Consider the following 14,769-nt stretch of genomic DNA (forward strand, 5'->3'; position numbering starts at 1 on the left):
GTCCACCAATTCGATATCCCCAAAAGCTGTCTGGCGTCCTGGCCCACACCATCGCTCCATCTTAGGGAGGGTCTGCCTCGTCTTCTTTTTCTACCATAGATATTGCCCTTATAGACTTTCCGGGTGGGATCATCTTCATCCATACGGATTAAGTGACCCGCCCACCGTAACCTATTGAGCCGGATTTTATCCACAACCGGACGGTCATGGTATCGCTCATAGATTTCGTCATTGTGTAGGCTACGGAATCGTCCATCCTCATGTAGGGGACCAAAAATTCTTCAGAGGATTCTTCTCTCGAACGCGGCCAAGAGTTCGCAATTTTTCTTGGTAAGAACCCAATTTTCCGAGGAATACATGAGGACTGGCAAGATCATAGTCTTGTACAGTAAAAGCTTTGACCCTATGGTGAGACGTTTCGAGCGGAACAGTCTTTGTAAGCTGAAATAGGCTCTGTTGGCTGACAACAACCGTGCGCGGATTTCATCATCGTAGTTGTTATCGGTTGTGATTTTCGACCCTAGATAGGAGAAATTGTCAACGGTCTCAAAGTTGTATTCTCCTATCCTTATTCTTCTTCGTGTTTGTGTTTGACCAGTGCGGTTTGATGTTGTTAGTTGATTGGTCTTCGGTGCTGACGTTGCTACCATATATTTTGTCTTGCCTTCATTGATGTGCAGCCCAAGATCTCGCGCCGCCTGCTCGATCTGGATGAAGGCAGTTTGTACGTCTCGGGTGGTTCTTCCCATGATGTCGATATCGTCAGCATAGGCCAGTAGTTGGGTGGACTTGAAGAGGATCGTACCTCTTGCATTCACCTCAGCATCACGGATCACTTTCTCGAGGGCCAGGTTAAAGAGGACGCATGATAGCGCATCCCCTTGTCGTAGACCGTTGTTGATGTCGAATGGTTTTGAGAGTGATCCTGCTGCTTTTATCTGGCCTCGCACATTGGTCAGGGTCAGCCTAGTCAGTCTTATTAACTTCGTCGGGATACCGAATTCTCTAATGGACGTGTACAGTTTTACCCTGGCTATGCTATCATAGGCGGCTTTAAAGTCGATGAACAGATGGTGCAACTGTTGTCCATATTCCAACAGTTTTTCCATCGCCTGCCGCAGAGAGAAAATCTGATCTGTCGCTGATTTGCCTGGAGTGAAGCCTCTTTGGTATGGGCTAATGATGTTCTGGGCGTATGGGGCTATCCGGCCTAGCAAGATAGTGGAGAATATCTTATAGATGGTACTCAGCAACGTGATACCTCTATAATTGCTGCACTGTGTGATATCTCCCTTTTTATGTATGAGACAGATAATGCCTCGTTGCCAATCGTCAGGCATTGATTCGCTGTCCCATACCTTGAGCACAAGTTGATGAACCACTTGGTGTAACTGGTCGCCTCCATATTTAACCAATTCGGCTGTAATTCCATCGGCTCCTGGCGACTTATGATTTTTTAGCCGATGAATTGCACGGACACGGTGGCAGTATTTGTCCGTCGTCTTCAGTTGGCGGGACCTCCAACTCGCCGATGTTCTGGTTGTTCAGTAGCTCATCAAAGTACTCAACCCATCGCTCTAATATGCCCATTCTGTCGGAAATCAGATTTCCCTCTTTGTCTCGGCAGGATGAGCATCGAGGTGTATAAGGCTTCATCCTGCTGACTTGTTGGTAAAACTTCCGCGCCTGGTGCGGTTGCTCCCTGTACTTTTCTAGTTCACAGACTTGTTGGTTCCCCCAGGCTTCCTTTTTCCGTCTGTGAAGTCGCTTCTCCGCTCGACGGAGTTCGTGATAAGTCTCTCCGCGTGCCCGCGTTCTTTGAGAATGCAACATTACTCGGTATGCGGCATTCTTCCGTTCCGTTGCTAGCTTACATTCATCGTCAAACCAGCCGTTCCAACTCCTTTTACGGCTGGGGCCAAGTATATTTGTGGCCGTATCCATGATAACGTTCTTCAGGTGGTTGTGAAGATCATTTGTTGATGCTTCATCTCCAGGTCCTCTGTTGACTGCGGTTATTGCGGCATCCATTTCCCTCTTATAGGTGTCGCGGTGGGTTGTGTTGTGGATGGCTTCAGTGTTCACTCTCACCTGATTGTCAGAGGGGATTCTAGGTGGTATTGTTATTCGGGCTCGGAGCACCATGCCAACGAGAAAGTGATCCGAGTCTATATTGGCCCCCCTATATGTTCTGACATTCATCAAGGCTGAGAGGTGGCGGCGTTCGATCAACACGTGGTCAATTTGGTTGAAAGTGGTCCCGTCTGGAGAGGCCCACGTATGTTTGTGCACCGCTTTCCGCGCAAACCAGGTACTTCCAACAACCATTTCGTGTGACCCTGCTAATTGAATAGTCCGCAGTCCGTTATCATTTGTGTTTTCGTGTAAGCTATGGGAGCCAACGTATCGCCTGAATACGGGCTCCTTCCCTACTTGGCTGTTAAAATCCCCAAGTATGATTTTGATATCATATCTGGGACAGGCTTCGAGGGTTCGTTCTACTGCCTCGTAGAAGGTATCCTTCTCCGACTCTGCAGTCTCCTCTGTAGGGGCGTGAACGTTTATGAGGCTTATATTTCGAAACTTGCCTCGCAAGCGCAGAGTGCATAGCCGTTCGCTTATGTTTTCAAAGCCGATAACAGCAGGTTTCATTTTTTGGCTGACTAAGAAACCTACTCCGAGCACATGGTTTACTGGATGACCGCTATAATATATGGTGTAGTGGCTATTCTCCAGGAAACCGGTCCCTGTCCATCGCATCTCTTGCAACGCTGTTATATCAGCCCTATATTGGGACAGGGTATCGGCTAGCTGCTCATCAGCTTCATCTCTGTACAGGGAGCGCACGTTCCATGAGAAAATACGTAAATCGTTGTTCCTTTGTCGTTGCCGGGTTCGTCGTTTTAAAGTCCGTCCTGTCCGAGGCTCCTGTTGTGGCTTCGTAACGAGTTGTTTTCCATGTAGGGTTGTCAGCCCTACCCAACCCCCAACCTGGAGGACCAGTTGGTACAATTTGTCCCGTTTTTAGGCGCGGGAGACTCGCCTTCATCCTTCTCCGTCTGCAGCTTTTCGTCCCAGCGGTCACCACGTGGAGGTGGAGATAGGGTTTGGTAGTAGAGCTGTTGGTGTTGGTTCAGCAGGCATTTCCCAGGTTTTATGCTCCATCGTGGGTACCAATCCACGTTTCGCCCCGGGACCTATACTACCCTTTGACCACCAAAACTTCCATGCCCACTTAAAAATTGGATAAGGAAATAGTCAGTCTCACCATGCTTCCGATTCAGCCACGCACCTAAGTTACCGATGAGCCGCACAGTCCATCTGCCTCTAGTTTCATTTTACCAAGAGAGCTGCCACTCGTCTAGAGTGTGTTGCCGTTCTTCGCGAGCAACCACCTCCCTCCGCGCTTGTATATGGCCTGACACTCCCTAGCAAGAAGGGCAACGGGGATAACTCACGCGATCATCATCACGGCCGGTTCAGAGACAGTGCGGTACGCAGACGCCACCCGTAAAGCTCCCCGTCTCTGTACTTGCGCGAGGCGTTTACGATATACCTCCTTGTTAAGAGCGCCAGCCCATACCCCTGCGCCGTAGAGCAGGACAGACTGCGTTGAGCTCATCAGGAGACGTCACCTACTAGACGTAGGACCCCCAATGTTTGCCATTAGCCTACTTAACGCCGAAATTCCAGCCGCAGCCTTGTTCGTTGCTGCTTGGATTTGCTCAGAAAAGCTCATCTTTGAATCAAGAGTCAACCCGAGGTACTTTACCGCTGATTTTGACTCGATTATCGACTCGCCGAACGATATGGGACGCAGGGTCGGAATTCTCTTTTTAGTCAGGATGACTACTTCGGTTTTTTCCAATGCAAGGTTGAAACCATGAGTAGTCATCCATCCGCTTACCCGTCGCATCAATATGCCGAGTCTGCTTTGCGCCTGTTCGACAGTGCGTCCAGCAACAAGCGCTGCGACACATCTGCGTAGCCGACCAGGCGCGACTCTTCTGGCATGTCAAGTTTAAGCAGACTGTCATAGGTAGCGTTCCAGGGATCCGGCCCTAGGATGGACCCCTGTGCTACCCCCGACGTGACCTCCATCCACCTTTGATCCTCTAGTGTTTCATAGAGCAGGGAACGGTTCCTCAGATAGTCCCTCAATATCCGTAAGAGATAGTTCGGCACGTTGAAAGTATTGTCTAGTGTACCTAGAATGTCTTTCCATCTTACGGAATTGAAGGCGTTTCTGACGTCAAGCGTTACGAGGAGCACCACCCGTCGAGTTAGGCGGCTATGTTCCTCTGCTCGTCGAAGGATGTCCACGACCTGCATGACAGCATCAATTGTCGATCTCCCTGCCCTAAAACCAAACTGCCGGGGAGATAAATCTCCGGCAGCGTGTATCGCTTCAGCGAGTCTACTTCTGATGAGCTTTTCGAGCACTTTCCCAGCAGTATCAAGCATACATAGTGGGCGGTATGAAGACGGCAATTCGGGATCGCCTTTCCCTTTAGGGATCAGCGCAAGCCTCGTAACTTTCCAACGAGCACGGAAAATGCCCTCTTTCAGGCAAGCGTTAAATGCGCCGAGCAGTAGGTCTGACCGGTGTTGGAATACCAGTTTGTATACCTCTGCTGGAATACCATCGGGTCCTAGCGCCTTCTTGTTTTTCATAGAGAGGACTGCCTGTTCCAAGTCTTTTATAGAGAAAAGTGGACAGTCTTCTGCGCTCTCCGCGCCGACGTCACCATCCCATACGGGGTGGGCAGGGAAGAGTGCCCCACAATGCGGTCCATCTGCTCGGTCTTAAGTGAACAGGGTTTCCGCAGAGCCCCGATTTTTCGGGTTACCAGTTTGTAACCGAGTCCCCACGGATCCCCATTCATCTCGTCGACTAGATCTTGCCAGCAGCGAGCTTTGCTCTTGTTTATTGCGCTGCGGCGTCTCCTTTTGGCTGATTTGTACTCCATCATTATGGTACATGCCTCCTCCCGGTCGCTTAGACGTTGTGTTAAGCGGCGGAGCCTGTAACACTCCTTCCGGAGCTCTGAGATTTCCACTGTCCACCAATACATGGAAGGTTTGCCGCGCCTCGATGTCTTCCTGGGCATGGAGGCTCCGCAGACCGTCGTTATCAGGTTCATAACTGAATTTACGACAGTGTCAGCTGCGGCGCCACCGCCCCCAGGAGTACCCTCCAGCGTGGCCCCGCCCGTTCCCAGAGTTTTGACAAACTTCTCGGTGTTCACCTTCGCGACGTTCCATGTACATGTGGATCGCTGGGCTGGCGCACACCGAGAGTTTGTGTCCACCACTTCGAAGGCAATGTATTGGTGGTCACTTGCGGAGAAGTCTTCCAGAACTCGCCACCCGTCCACCAGCGATTCCCACGCGAAGGTTACGTCTGGAATGCTTCCTTCGCAGCCCGGGCGCCGGAACGTTGGGGTAGATCCGGTGTTTAGAACTACCAGTCCTGTTCTCGTCGCCATTTCCAGAATTCGTTTCCCTCTGGAATCTGTGAGAGGCATGCACCATTCAAGTGCCCTAGCATTGAAGTCACCCCCGACCAGGATCCGCCAATCCGTGCTTAAGATAGCGTCCTCCAAAGCATCAAGCCTCCGACGAAAGTCCGGCATCGTTTCATTCGGCGTAAGATAGACACTAAAAAACGTTATCCCTGAACACCAGACAAAGCCGTCCCCTCGACCTTGGGCAAGAACCCCCAGGAGGGTGCCGTCCCGAACCCAGATGACTGCCAATTCCTTTTGAGTTGGTGATTAGAGTCACTCAAAGTATTTCCTGCTTGCTGTAAAATGCGAGTAAAGGGGATAAAAATGTTGGGCTAGCAATCTGCACGTTTCAGCCTTCGACTATCAAACATAGTGTCGAAGGCATCCAAAATATAGTACAGGTGTCGAAGGAAACCAGTTTCACCAGAATTATGGTTATGGTAGGTGTCCTGTACAATATACTATAAATTACGGGTACAAATGAAGCTAGGGAAAATGAGTCTTTAAAGATTTTTTTTCCTGTTCGTGAAGAACTCGGAAATTACTGCCCTCTAGCGAAAATTGCATACATAATAAAATCTATTTAAAATTCTTTACAAAAGGAATGTTGGAGTAAAACTTCCTTGAACGGACACTTCTAATAGGCGGACATTTCTCTTAAGCAGACGAATATATCCCCCCCCCCCCTTCATAATTTTTAAGTTTTCTGTATATTTTTACTTCTGATATCCGGACATTCTCATAAGCGGACGCGGACAGATATTTTATCAATAGTTTGACGTCAAAACTTCCAATTCGCGGAGAGTAGGGCAAAATTTCCGCGAACCTCCACCAGTTTTGTTTAGTTTTCCGAATTCAATGAAAACGGGGCATTGTTTGTGCTCTCTATGTTATGAATGGAGGTCAAAGGGTAGTATAGGTCCCAGGGCAAAATGTGAGTTGGTACCTACGATGGAGTATAAAACCTGGGAAACGCCTGCTGAACCAACAACAACAGCTCCAGCTACCAAACCCTATTTCCACCCCCATGTGGTGATCGCTGGGAGTCCTTTTTCTATGAAAAACTTCAGACAGAGAAGGATGAACGGGAGTCTCCCGCGGCTAAAAACGGGACAAAATGCACCAACTGGTCCTTCAAGTTGGGGGTTGGGTAGGGCTGACAATCCTACACGGAAGGCCAAAGTTATGAAGCCACGGAAGGAACCTCGGACAGGATAGAACCCGAACAACAACGGAATAACGATTTACGCATTTTCTCATGGAATGAGCGCTCCCTGTACAGACCGAATGCTACTGAGCAGCTAGCCGATATCCTGTCTCAATATAAGGCTGATGAAACAGCGTTGAAAGATCGGTTTCCTGGAGAAGAGCCGCTACACCATATATTATAGTGGCCATCCTGTGAACCATGTGCTCGGAGTAGGTTTTTTTAGTCAGCTAAAAAATGAAACTTGTTGTTATCGGCTTTGAAAATATAAGCGAAAGGCTATGCACTCTTCGTTTGCTGGGCCAATTAGGAAATTTAAGTCTCATAAACGTTCACACTCCCAGAGGAGGGAGACTGCGGAGTCGGAGAAAGGTACCTTCTATGAGGTAATTGAGCGGGCCCTCCAGGCCTGTCCCAAATATGTTATCAAAATCATACTTGGAGATTTCAACAGTCAAGTAGGGACGGAGCCCGTATTCAGGCGATACGTCGACTCCCATAGTTTACACAGGGATATCAATTATAACGGACTACGGATTATTCAGTTAGCAGTATCACACAAATGGTTGTTGGAAGTACCTGGTTTGCGTGGAAAGCGGTCCACAAACATACGTGGGCCTCTCCAGATGGGATCACTTTCAACCAAATTGACCACGTGCTGATCGGATGCCGCCACCTCTCAGCCTTGATGAATGTCAGGACATATAGGGGGGCCAATATAGACTCGGACCACTATCTCGTTGGCATGGTGCTCCAGCCCTCCGTAACACCTACAAGGGAGAAATGGATGCCGCAATAACCGCAGCTAACAGATGTCCTGGAGATGAAACATCAACAAGTGATCTTCACAAACAACTGAAGAACGTTATCATTGATATGGCCACAAAGATACTTGGCCCCATCCGCAAGAAAAGTCGGAGCGGCTGGTCCGAAAATGAATGTAAGCTAGCAATTGAAAGGAAGAATTCCGCATACCGCGTAATGTTGCCCTCTCAAAGAACGCGGCCACACGTAGAGACTTATCACGAACTCCATCGAGCGGAGAAGCGGCTTCGCAGACGGAAAGAGCAAGCCTGAGAGAACCAACAAGTCTATGACCTAGAAAAGTACAGAAAGCAACGGTACCAGCCGCGGAAGTTTTACCAACAAGTCAGCAGGAGCCCTTTAGACCTCGATGCTCATCCTGCTGAGACAAAGAGGGAAATCTGATTTCCAACAGAATAGGCATATTGGAGCCATGGGTTGAGTATTTTGATGAACTGCTCAACAACCAAACTATCGGCGAGTTAGAGGTCCCGCCAACTGAAGACGACGGACAAATACTGCCTCCACCAAGCATAGAAGTAACATTCCGTGAATTGGAATTCCAGCCGAATTGGTTAAATATGGAGGCGACCAATTACACCAAGCGATTCATCAACTGATGCTTAATGGATAGGACAGCGAATCAATGCCTGACGACTAGCAATGGGGCATTATCTGTCTCATACATAAAAAGGGAGATATCACACAGTGCAGCAATTATAGAGGTATCACGTTGCTGAGTACCATTTATAAGATATTCTCCACTATCTTGCTAGGCCGGATAGCCCCATACGCCCAGAACATCATTGGCCCATACCAAAGAGGCTTCATTCCAGGCAAATCAGCAACAGATCAGACTTTCTCTCTGTAAGTGATGGAAAAACTGTTGGAATATGGCCATCAGTTGCCCCCTTTTTGTCATCAACTTTAAGGGCGCCTATGACGGCATAGCCAGGGTAAAACTGTACACGGCCATGAATGATATCACGATCGTCTAGTTGTGGATAAAATCCGGGTCGCTTAATCCGTACGGATGAGGATGATCCAGCCGGAAAAATCTATAAGGGAAATATTTATGGTAGAAAAAGAAGATGGGGCAGACCCTGCCTGAAATGAAGCGATGGCCTAGGACAGGACGCCAGCTTTTAGGAATATTGAATTGGTGGGCCTCGACGCAAAACTGGGGTGTCTGAAGTTCCTAATTAAGACAGGTCTAGACCGGATACCGGTTATTGCACCGTTGATGGTGATGACTAATCAAATTCTTTCATTTGACACTCCACACAGGGATGCAAACTCTACTTATTTATAAGGAGATCTACTTATTTTCGACTCGATCTACTTATCTCCTTATTTTTGCATGAAATCTACTTATTTTTACACGCTATGATTGATTTTTCAATTTTTGCAAAGCGCATAAATAGTCATTGAAGTAGAAGGTTATATTACAACAATTTTCGTTTAGAGTAGAATGGATCTTGATGCTGAACTAAAAATAGTAGTATAAAGACTACCATGGTAGTTCAACGGTCAAGTCTTGTGGCTTGTCACTTGGTTTGTGTATGCATGACATGAGGCCGTGCATGTGTATAAATTGCAGTTGGAAAATGTGTCAAAGTGTGTCAGAGTGTGTCATGACATGATTGTGTTTTTTACTTGTTTAACTGTTCGCACTTTGTTTAGCGCCGGTGAGCCGGTCGGTTTCGTTTGAATTCTATGAGATTGGAATTTAAATTTATTCATGTAATCGTAAGCTGCGTAAGTAAGAATTGAACATTAAGTTTAGCATGTAACTGTAAGAAAGATAATTTTAGGCATGAAAATGAAAAGATTTTTCGAAGTAGTTTCGAAGGACCCGCAGCGGGCATCTTCAAGTTCTGAACCTGACTCGGAAAGCACCGAAGGAATTAATGAAAGTCCGGAAAAGGATAAGGAATGTGAAAAATCGAAAAAGCAGAAATATGAACAAAAGTACGTAAAATACTGGGAAAGTGAATTTAAATGGTTATCTGAGGGAACAAAAGGCTGTCATTATGCATTCTGTAAAGTGTACTCTGTAGATGTATACATAGGGAAGATGGGTAAAAGTGCAATTAAATCCCATGCAAACACCCAAATACATACAAAAAACGCTGGAACGATTTCATTAAACCTAGTGCAACAAAATATTGAACCATTATTTAGTTCAGCATCCAAGACTGCTGTTATTGATGCCGAGATTATGATGGCAGTATTTGTTGCGGAACATAATTTGGCATTCCAAATAATGGGTCACTTACCGCAATTCGTTAACAAAATTACCCCGGATTCGAATATTGCCAAAAAAGTAAAGTGTTCTAGGACGAAAATGGTAAACATTTTACGGAACGTTTTGGGAATATCTTACATAGAAGAAATTGTTGATTTGTTAAACGCCAATAAATTTTCTTTAATTATTGACGAGTCCACAGATATATCTTTAGTAAAAACCTTGTGCTTGGTGGTTAGAGTATGTAAAAATTTTAAAGTACATGACTTGTTTTTTGATTTAATTGAAGTTGAATCTGCAGATGCTAGTAGTCTGTTTTCTGCTGTAATCAATAGTTTCACGAAGAATAATATCATGTACAAACAAAACATGATTGGTTTCGCAGTTGATGGAGCCAACGTTATGATGGGTAGGAATCATTCCGTATCTACATTATTGAAAGCAGACATAAATGATCTGTTCGTTCTTAAATGTGTTTGTCACAGTTTTCACTTATACGCCTCATACGCATGCGAAAAACTTCCTGCCGAAGTAGAAGATTTAGCGCGTAATATTTTCAATTATTTGAAGAGTTCATCGAAACGTCTTAAAGTTTTTTCTTCCTTACAATATTTTTTTGAATTCAAAGCAAATAAAATTTTACACCCTTTTCAAACGAGATGGTTATCATTATCTGCAGTCGTAAGTCGCTTAATAGAACAGTATGATGTGCTTATAGCATACTTTTCTATTGCAGTCAAAGAGGAAAATCTACAAACAGCTAAAAATATTTTAACGTCGCTGAAAGATCCTATAACTAAATTATATTTATTGTTTTTAGAATTCGCACTTCCTCAGATCCTCACAGATACATAAGTTGCACAGTTCGGTTAAAGAAATATAATAGTAGTAACATTGTTGGAATATGGAATATGGACAACAGTTGCACCATCTGTTCATCGACTTTAAAGCCGCCTATGATAGCATAGCCAGGTTAAAACTGTACACGGCCATGAGAGAATTCGGTATCCCAACGAAATTAATAAGACTGACTAGGCTGACCCTGACCAATGTGCGAGGCCAGATAAAAGCAGCAGGATCACTCTCAAGACCATTCGACATCAACAACGGTCTACGACAAGGGGATGCGCTATCATGCGTCCTCTTTAACCTGGCCCTAGAGAAAGTGATCCGTGATGCTGAGGTGAATGCAAGAGGTACGATCCTCTTCAAGTCCACCCAACTACTGGCCTATGCTGACGATATCGACATCATGGGAAGAACCACCCGAGACGTGCAAACTGCCTTCATCCAGATCGAGCAGGCGGCGCGAGATCTTGGGCTGCACATCAATGAAGGCAAGACAAAATATATGGTGGCAACGTCAGCACCGAAGACCAATCAACCAACAACATCAAACCGCACTGGTCAAACACAAACACGAACAAGAATAAGGATAGGAGAATACAACTTTGAGACCGTTGACAATTTCTCCTATCTAGGGTCGAAAATCACAACCGATAACAACTACGATGATGAAATCCGCGCACGGTCGTTGTCAGCCAACAGAGCCTATTTCAGCTTACAAAGACTGTTCCGCTCGAAACGTCTCACCATAGGGTCAAAGCTCTTACTGTACAAGACTATGATCTTGCCAGTCCTCATGTATTCCTCGGAAACTTGGGTTCTTAGCAAGAAAAATTGCGAACTCTTGGCCGCGTTCGAGAGAAGAATCCACCGAAGAATTTTTGGCCCCCTACATGAGGATGGACGATTCCGTAGCCTACACAATGACGAAATCTATGAGCGATACCATGACCGTCCGGTTGTGGATAAAATCCGGCTCAATAGGTTACGGTGGGCGGGTCACTTAATCCGTATGGATGAGGATGATCCCACCCGGAAAGTCTATAAGGGCAATATCTATGGTAGAAAAAGAAGACGAGGCAGACCCTGCCTAAGATGGAGCGATGGCGTAGGTCAGGACGCCAGACAGCTTTTAGGGATATCGAATTGGTGGACCTCGGCGCAAAACCGGGATGTCTGGAGTTCCTTATTAAGGCAGGCCTAGACCGGGTACCGGTTGTTGCGCCGTTGATGATGATGATGAACATTGTTAGAGTGCTTTGTAAGGAAAGATTATATTACAATGTTTTTAGATAGTACCTCAGAATTTAATCTCCCTCCAGAATGTTTGTTAGATTTGGAAAGTATATACCTCGGTATAAAAGTTGAATGCTTTCTAATTACGAATGAAATCAATGTCATTGAAATAGATACTTTTAAGAATAAGTGTCGTAACTTTTATATTGAGGCCGTTCTGCAAATATTTAAAAGATTCGATTTGAATAACTCTTTTTTTAGGAATCTTTCCATAATCGCACCTGACAATGTATACGCTTGTATCTATAAATCGATAGCTCCACTTTTACAACAAGTCCCACGTTTACTAGCTGACAATATACAAGAAATTGACTCGGAATACCGTACTCTGATAAATTTCGTAAAAGATAAAGAACAAATTTTAGACATTGAAGAATTTTGGCGTATGGTTGCTCGCATTGAAATTGGTAACGAGCAAGCATTCCCGAATTTAGTTAAACTAGTATTTGCTATTTTGTCCTTCCCACATTCGTCTGCAAATGTTGAAAGGGTATTTTCCCAAGTAAATTTAATGAAAACAAAAATCAGAAATCGATTAGAGAATGCAACCATTAAAGCATGCTTACAAACGAAAGGGTTACTAAAACTACAAAACTCTGATTGCACAAATTTCAAAGTGACTACTGAGATGAGAAAAAAGTGCAATAAAGCTATGTACGATATTCCAAAATAACTTAATTTAATTTTTATTGAATTTTTATTTTGTTGGTTCCTTCTTTATTTTGGAATTAAGTTTTGTTTTTCAATGTTGAATGAATTATTTAACATTTTATTTATTGTTATATTTTATCATTAATTCTGAATTATGTTATGTTTTTTGTGTTCTGTACCTAATGCTTTGAATATATTAAAGTTATAAATAATATTACGAATTTTTTTGAGGTAACAGGGCTCTTAATGGCACAAAAATAAATCTACTTATTTTATCATCAAATCTACTCATTTTTTTCCTCAACTCTACTTATTTTATTTTTTTTGAGTTTGCATCACTGACTCCACACAACCATATTCTGTGGAAAAGAATTTTGCTCCGCTCCCAACAGAAATTGATGTACGTTTAGCGGTCCACAGACGACATATTCTGACCAAATTTCGTGGTGATAGCTTCAGCCGGAATAAATCTCGTGTGACAGATGGACAGACATCGAATTGATTTTAGTAAGATTTTGTTTCACACAAATGAGGCGTCGAAAAATCTTGCACTGGACTATCTGTACATATATTTATCTTTTGAAGAAAAGATGTGCCCGAAGGCTGCATACTAATCGTGACGGATGGTCTTCTTTATCATTCTCTTGTTTTGTCTCAGAGGAAGCAAGGAAAAACCGGTGAAAGCAATCACAGTCTAATGGCATCCGAAAAGCGTCTCCGCATTTCTAATTAAAAATTCCAAATTTCTTCATTTTATTAGAGTCACTTTTGTATACATCAAAGGGTTAAAACACCGAACGAGCCCAACAGATCCCTCCAGCGTGTGCAGCGCGAACTAGGCGGCCGACTCACGAATCAATCGCTAGCCTAGATGTCGCGCCGGCGAGTTGGGGGCGAATACGTGAATTCTGAGCACAGTGGAATCGTTCTGCAGATGGTGGCTCCGCTACTACAGAAAACTCGTCGAAATATTTCGTCTCGTCGCGACACGGTAAACGCGCATCGCATTTTTCGTTTCGAGATCGAAAAAAACTCGGACCGCTCTCCTTTTCGTTTGTTTTTTCCTGTACACGTCCTTCCTCGGAAATTGCGCAGAGGTTTACAGTTTTCGTACTGCCTGAACAAGTTTTTGGAGTGAACTGCGGACGGGAGAGAATTTAGTGAGGCATTTCGGGCATTTTCCGACGGAGTGTGAAGTGAAAAATTATCCGAAAGTGCCCCATTGCGAGTTGGCGGAGCTACGGGCAATTTGCAAGTCAGAAAATTCGAATAACTGTGGAGCGGAAGTCGCATCGACCGCGCAATGACGACGGTCGAGGGTAACGTGTGAAAAGACTGGTCGCATTTAAAATTAGCGAATTTTGATCCGCTCGCCAAGGATTTCGTCGCCCCTGGCCGCGCAGAGGAGTTTCCGTGGAGAATTGTGGTATTAAACTGCTGGCAGACGAGTACTGAAAGTTGGATTAGATTGGTCGAAAACGCAACGGGAAAACGGCCGCCATTGTTCCGAGCCTAGAACCACACACCTTCAAGGCAGGCCAAAGACGAGTGTAAAGCGGGCCAGCGGCCATTGAGGAAGTTTCGCGAAATCGTTTCCTTGAGTGTTACAAATTGCACAACGCCTGCTAATTGCGTGTAGCAGGGCTCCGCGCGATCCTGGGAAGTAAGTAAATGATTTGCAGTGAAGAGTGATTCAGACGACGTGAAAACAAGAGGTCGCCTCCCCGCGAGGGGCGCATTACTTCGCAAGGTAGTCGGTTGTGTTCATGTGAGAGAAGTGTGTGTGCGCGCGTATTTGCCGTCCCTCAAGCGTGCCGTGCTGCAGTGGTTCGTTCTTCGAGGCGGCCTTTGGAGGATTGTCTCGCGGCCCCAGGAGCATTGTAAGTGCAATTTTATGCAATCCGAACTCACTTTTCGCGGTTTTTATCAAGCGTCACACGTCGTGGAGTTCCTGAATGCTTGGATACTGTACAAAGCGGCGTACGCTGCACAATTCAAGCTACTTGAAATCGTCACTCTGCGCACATGAGGACACAGATGCGCTTGTGTTAGTCATTGGTTTGTTGATTTCCCGCCCTCGCAATAATTGTTCAATTAAAAGTATGTTCCAGCATAACTTTCCCTGGATTTTACAACGAGGGTTCTTGGGACTGCGAACTTACTCGCATCTATTGGCCTTTGGCGCGAGACGGGTCCAAGAAACCAAC

General features: G+C 45.3%; 2 protein-coding genes across 2 annotated transcripts in view; both read left to right on the forward strand.

Moving 5' to 3' along the window:
• The first annotated feature begins 9,042 nt into the window (after positions 1–9,042).
• On the forward strand, positions 9,043–12,584 carry LOC119659085. Its single transcript, XM_038066998.1, has 4 exons — positions 9,043–9,279; positions 9,336–10,243; positions 10,398–10,450; positions 12,113–12,584. Exons 2-4 carry the CDS (start codon positions 9,338–9,340, stop codon positions 12,582–12,584), a joined length of 1,431 nt encoding a protein of 476 aa, XP_037922926.1. The 5' UTR covers positions 9,043–9,279; positions 9,336–9,337.
• An 855-nt stretch (positions 12,585–13,439) lies between these two features.
• The window catches only part of LOC119658589, a 48,942-nt gene continuing 47,612 nt past the window's right edge, over positions 13,440–14,769 (forward strand). The window contains exon 1 of the mRNA XM_038066049.1: positions 13,440–14,442. The gene's annotated coding sequence lies outside the window, so the exon portion shown is untranslated. The remainder of the gene's footprint in view (positions 14,443–14,769) is intronic.

The sequence above is a fragment of the Hermetia illucens genome, chromosome 6 (genome assembly GCF_905115235.1).
Source record: "Hermetia illucens chromosome 6, iHerIll2.2.curated.20191125, whole genome shotgun sequence".
Classification (NCBI taxonomy): domain Eukaryota; kingdom Metazoa; phylum Arthropoda; class Insecta; order Diptera; family Stratiomyidae; genus Hermetia; species Hermetia illucens.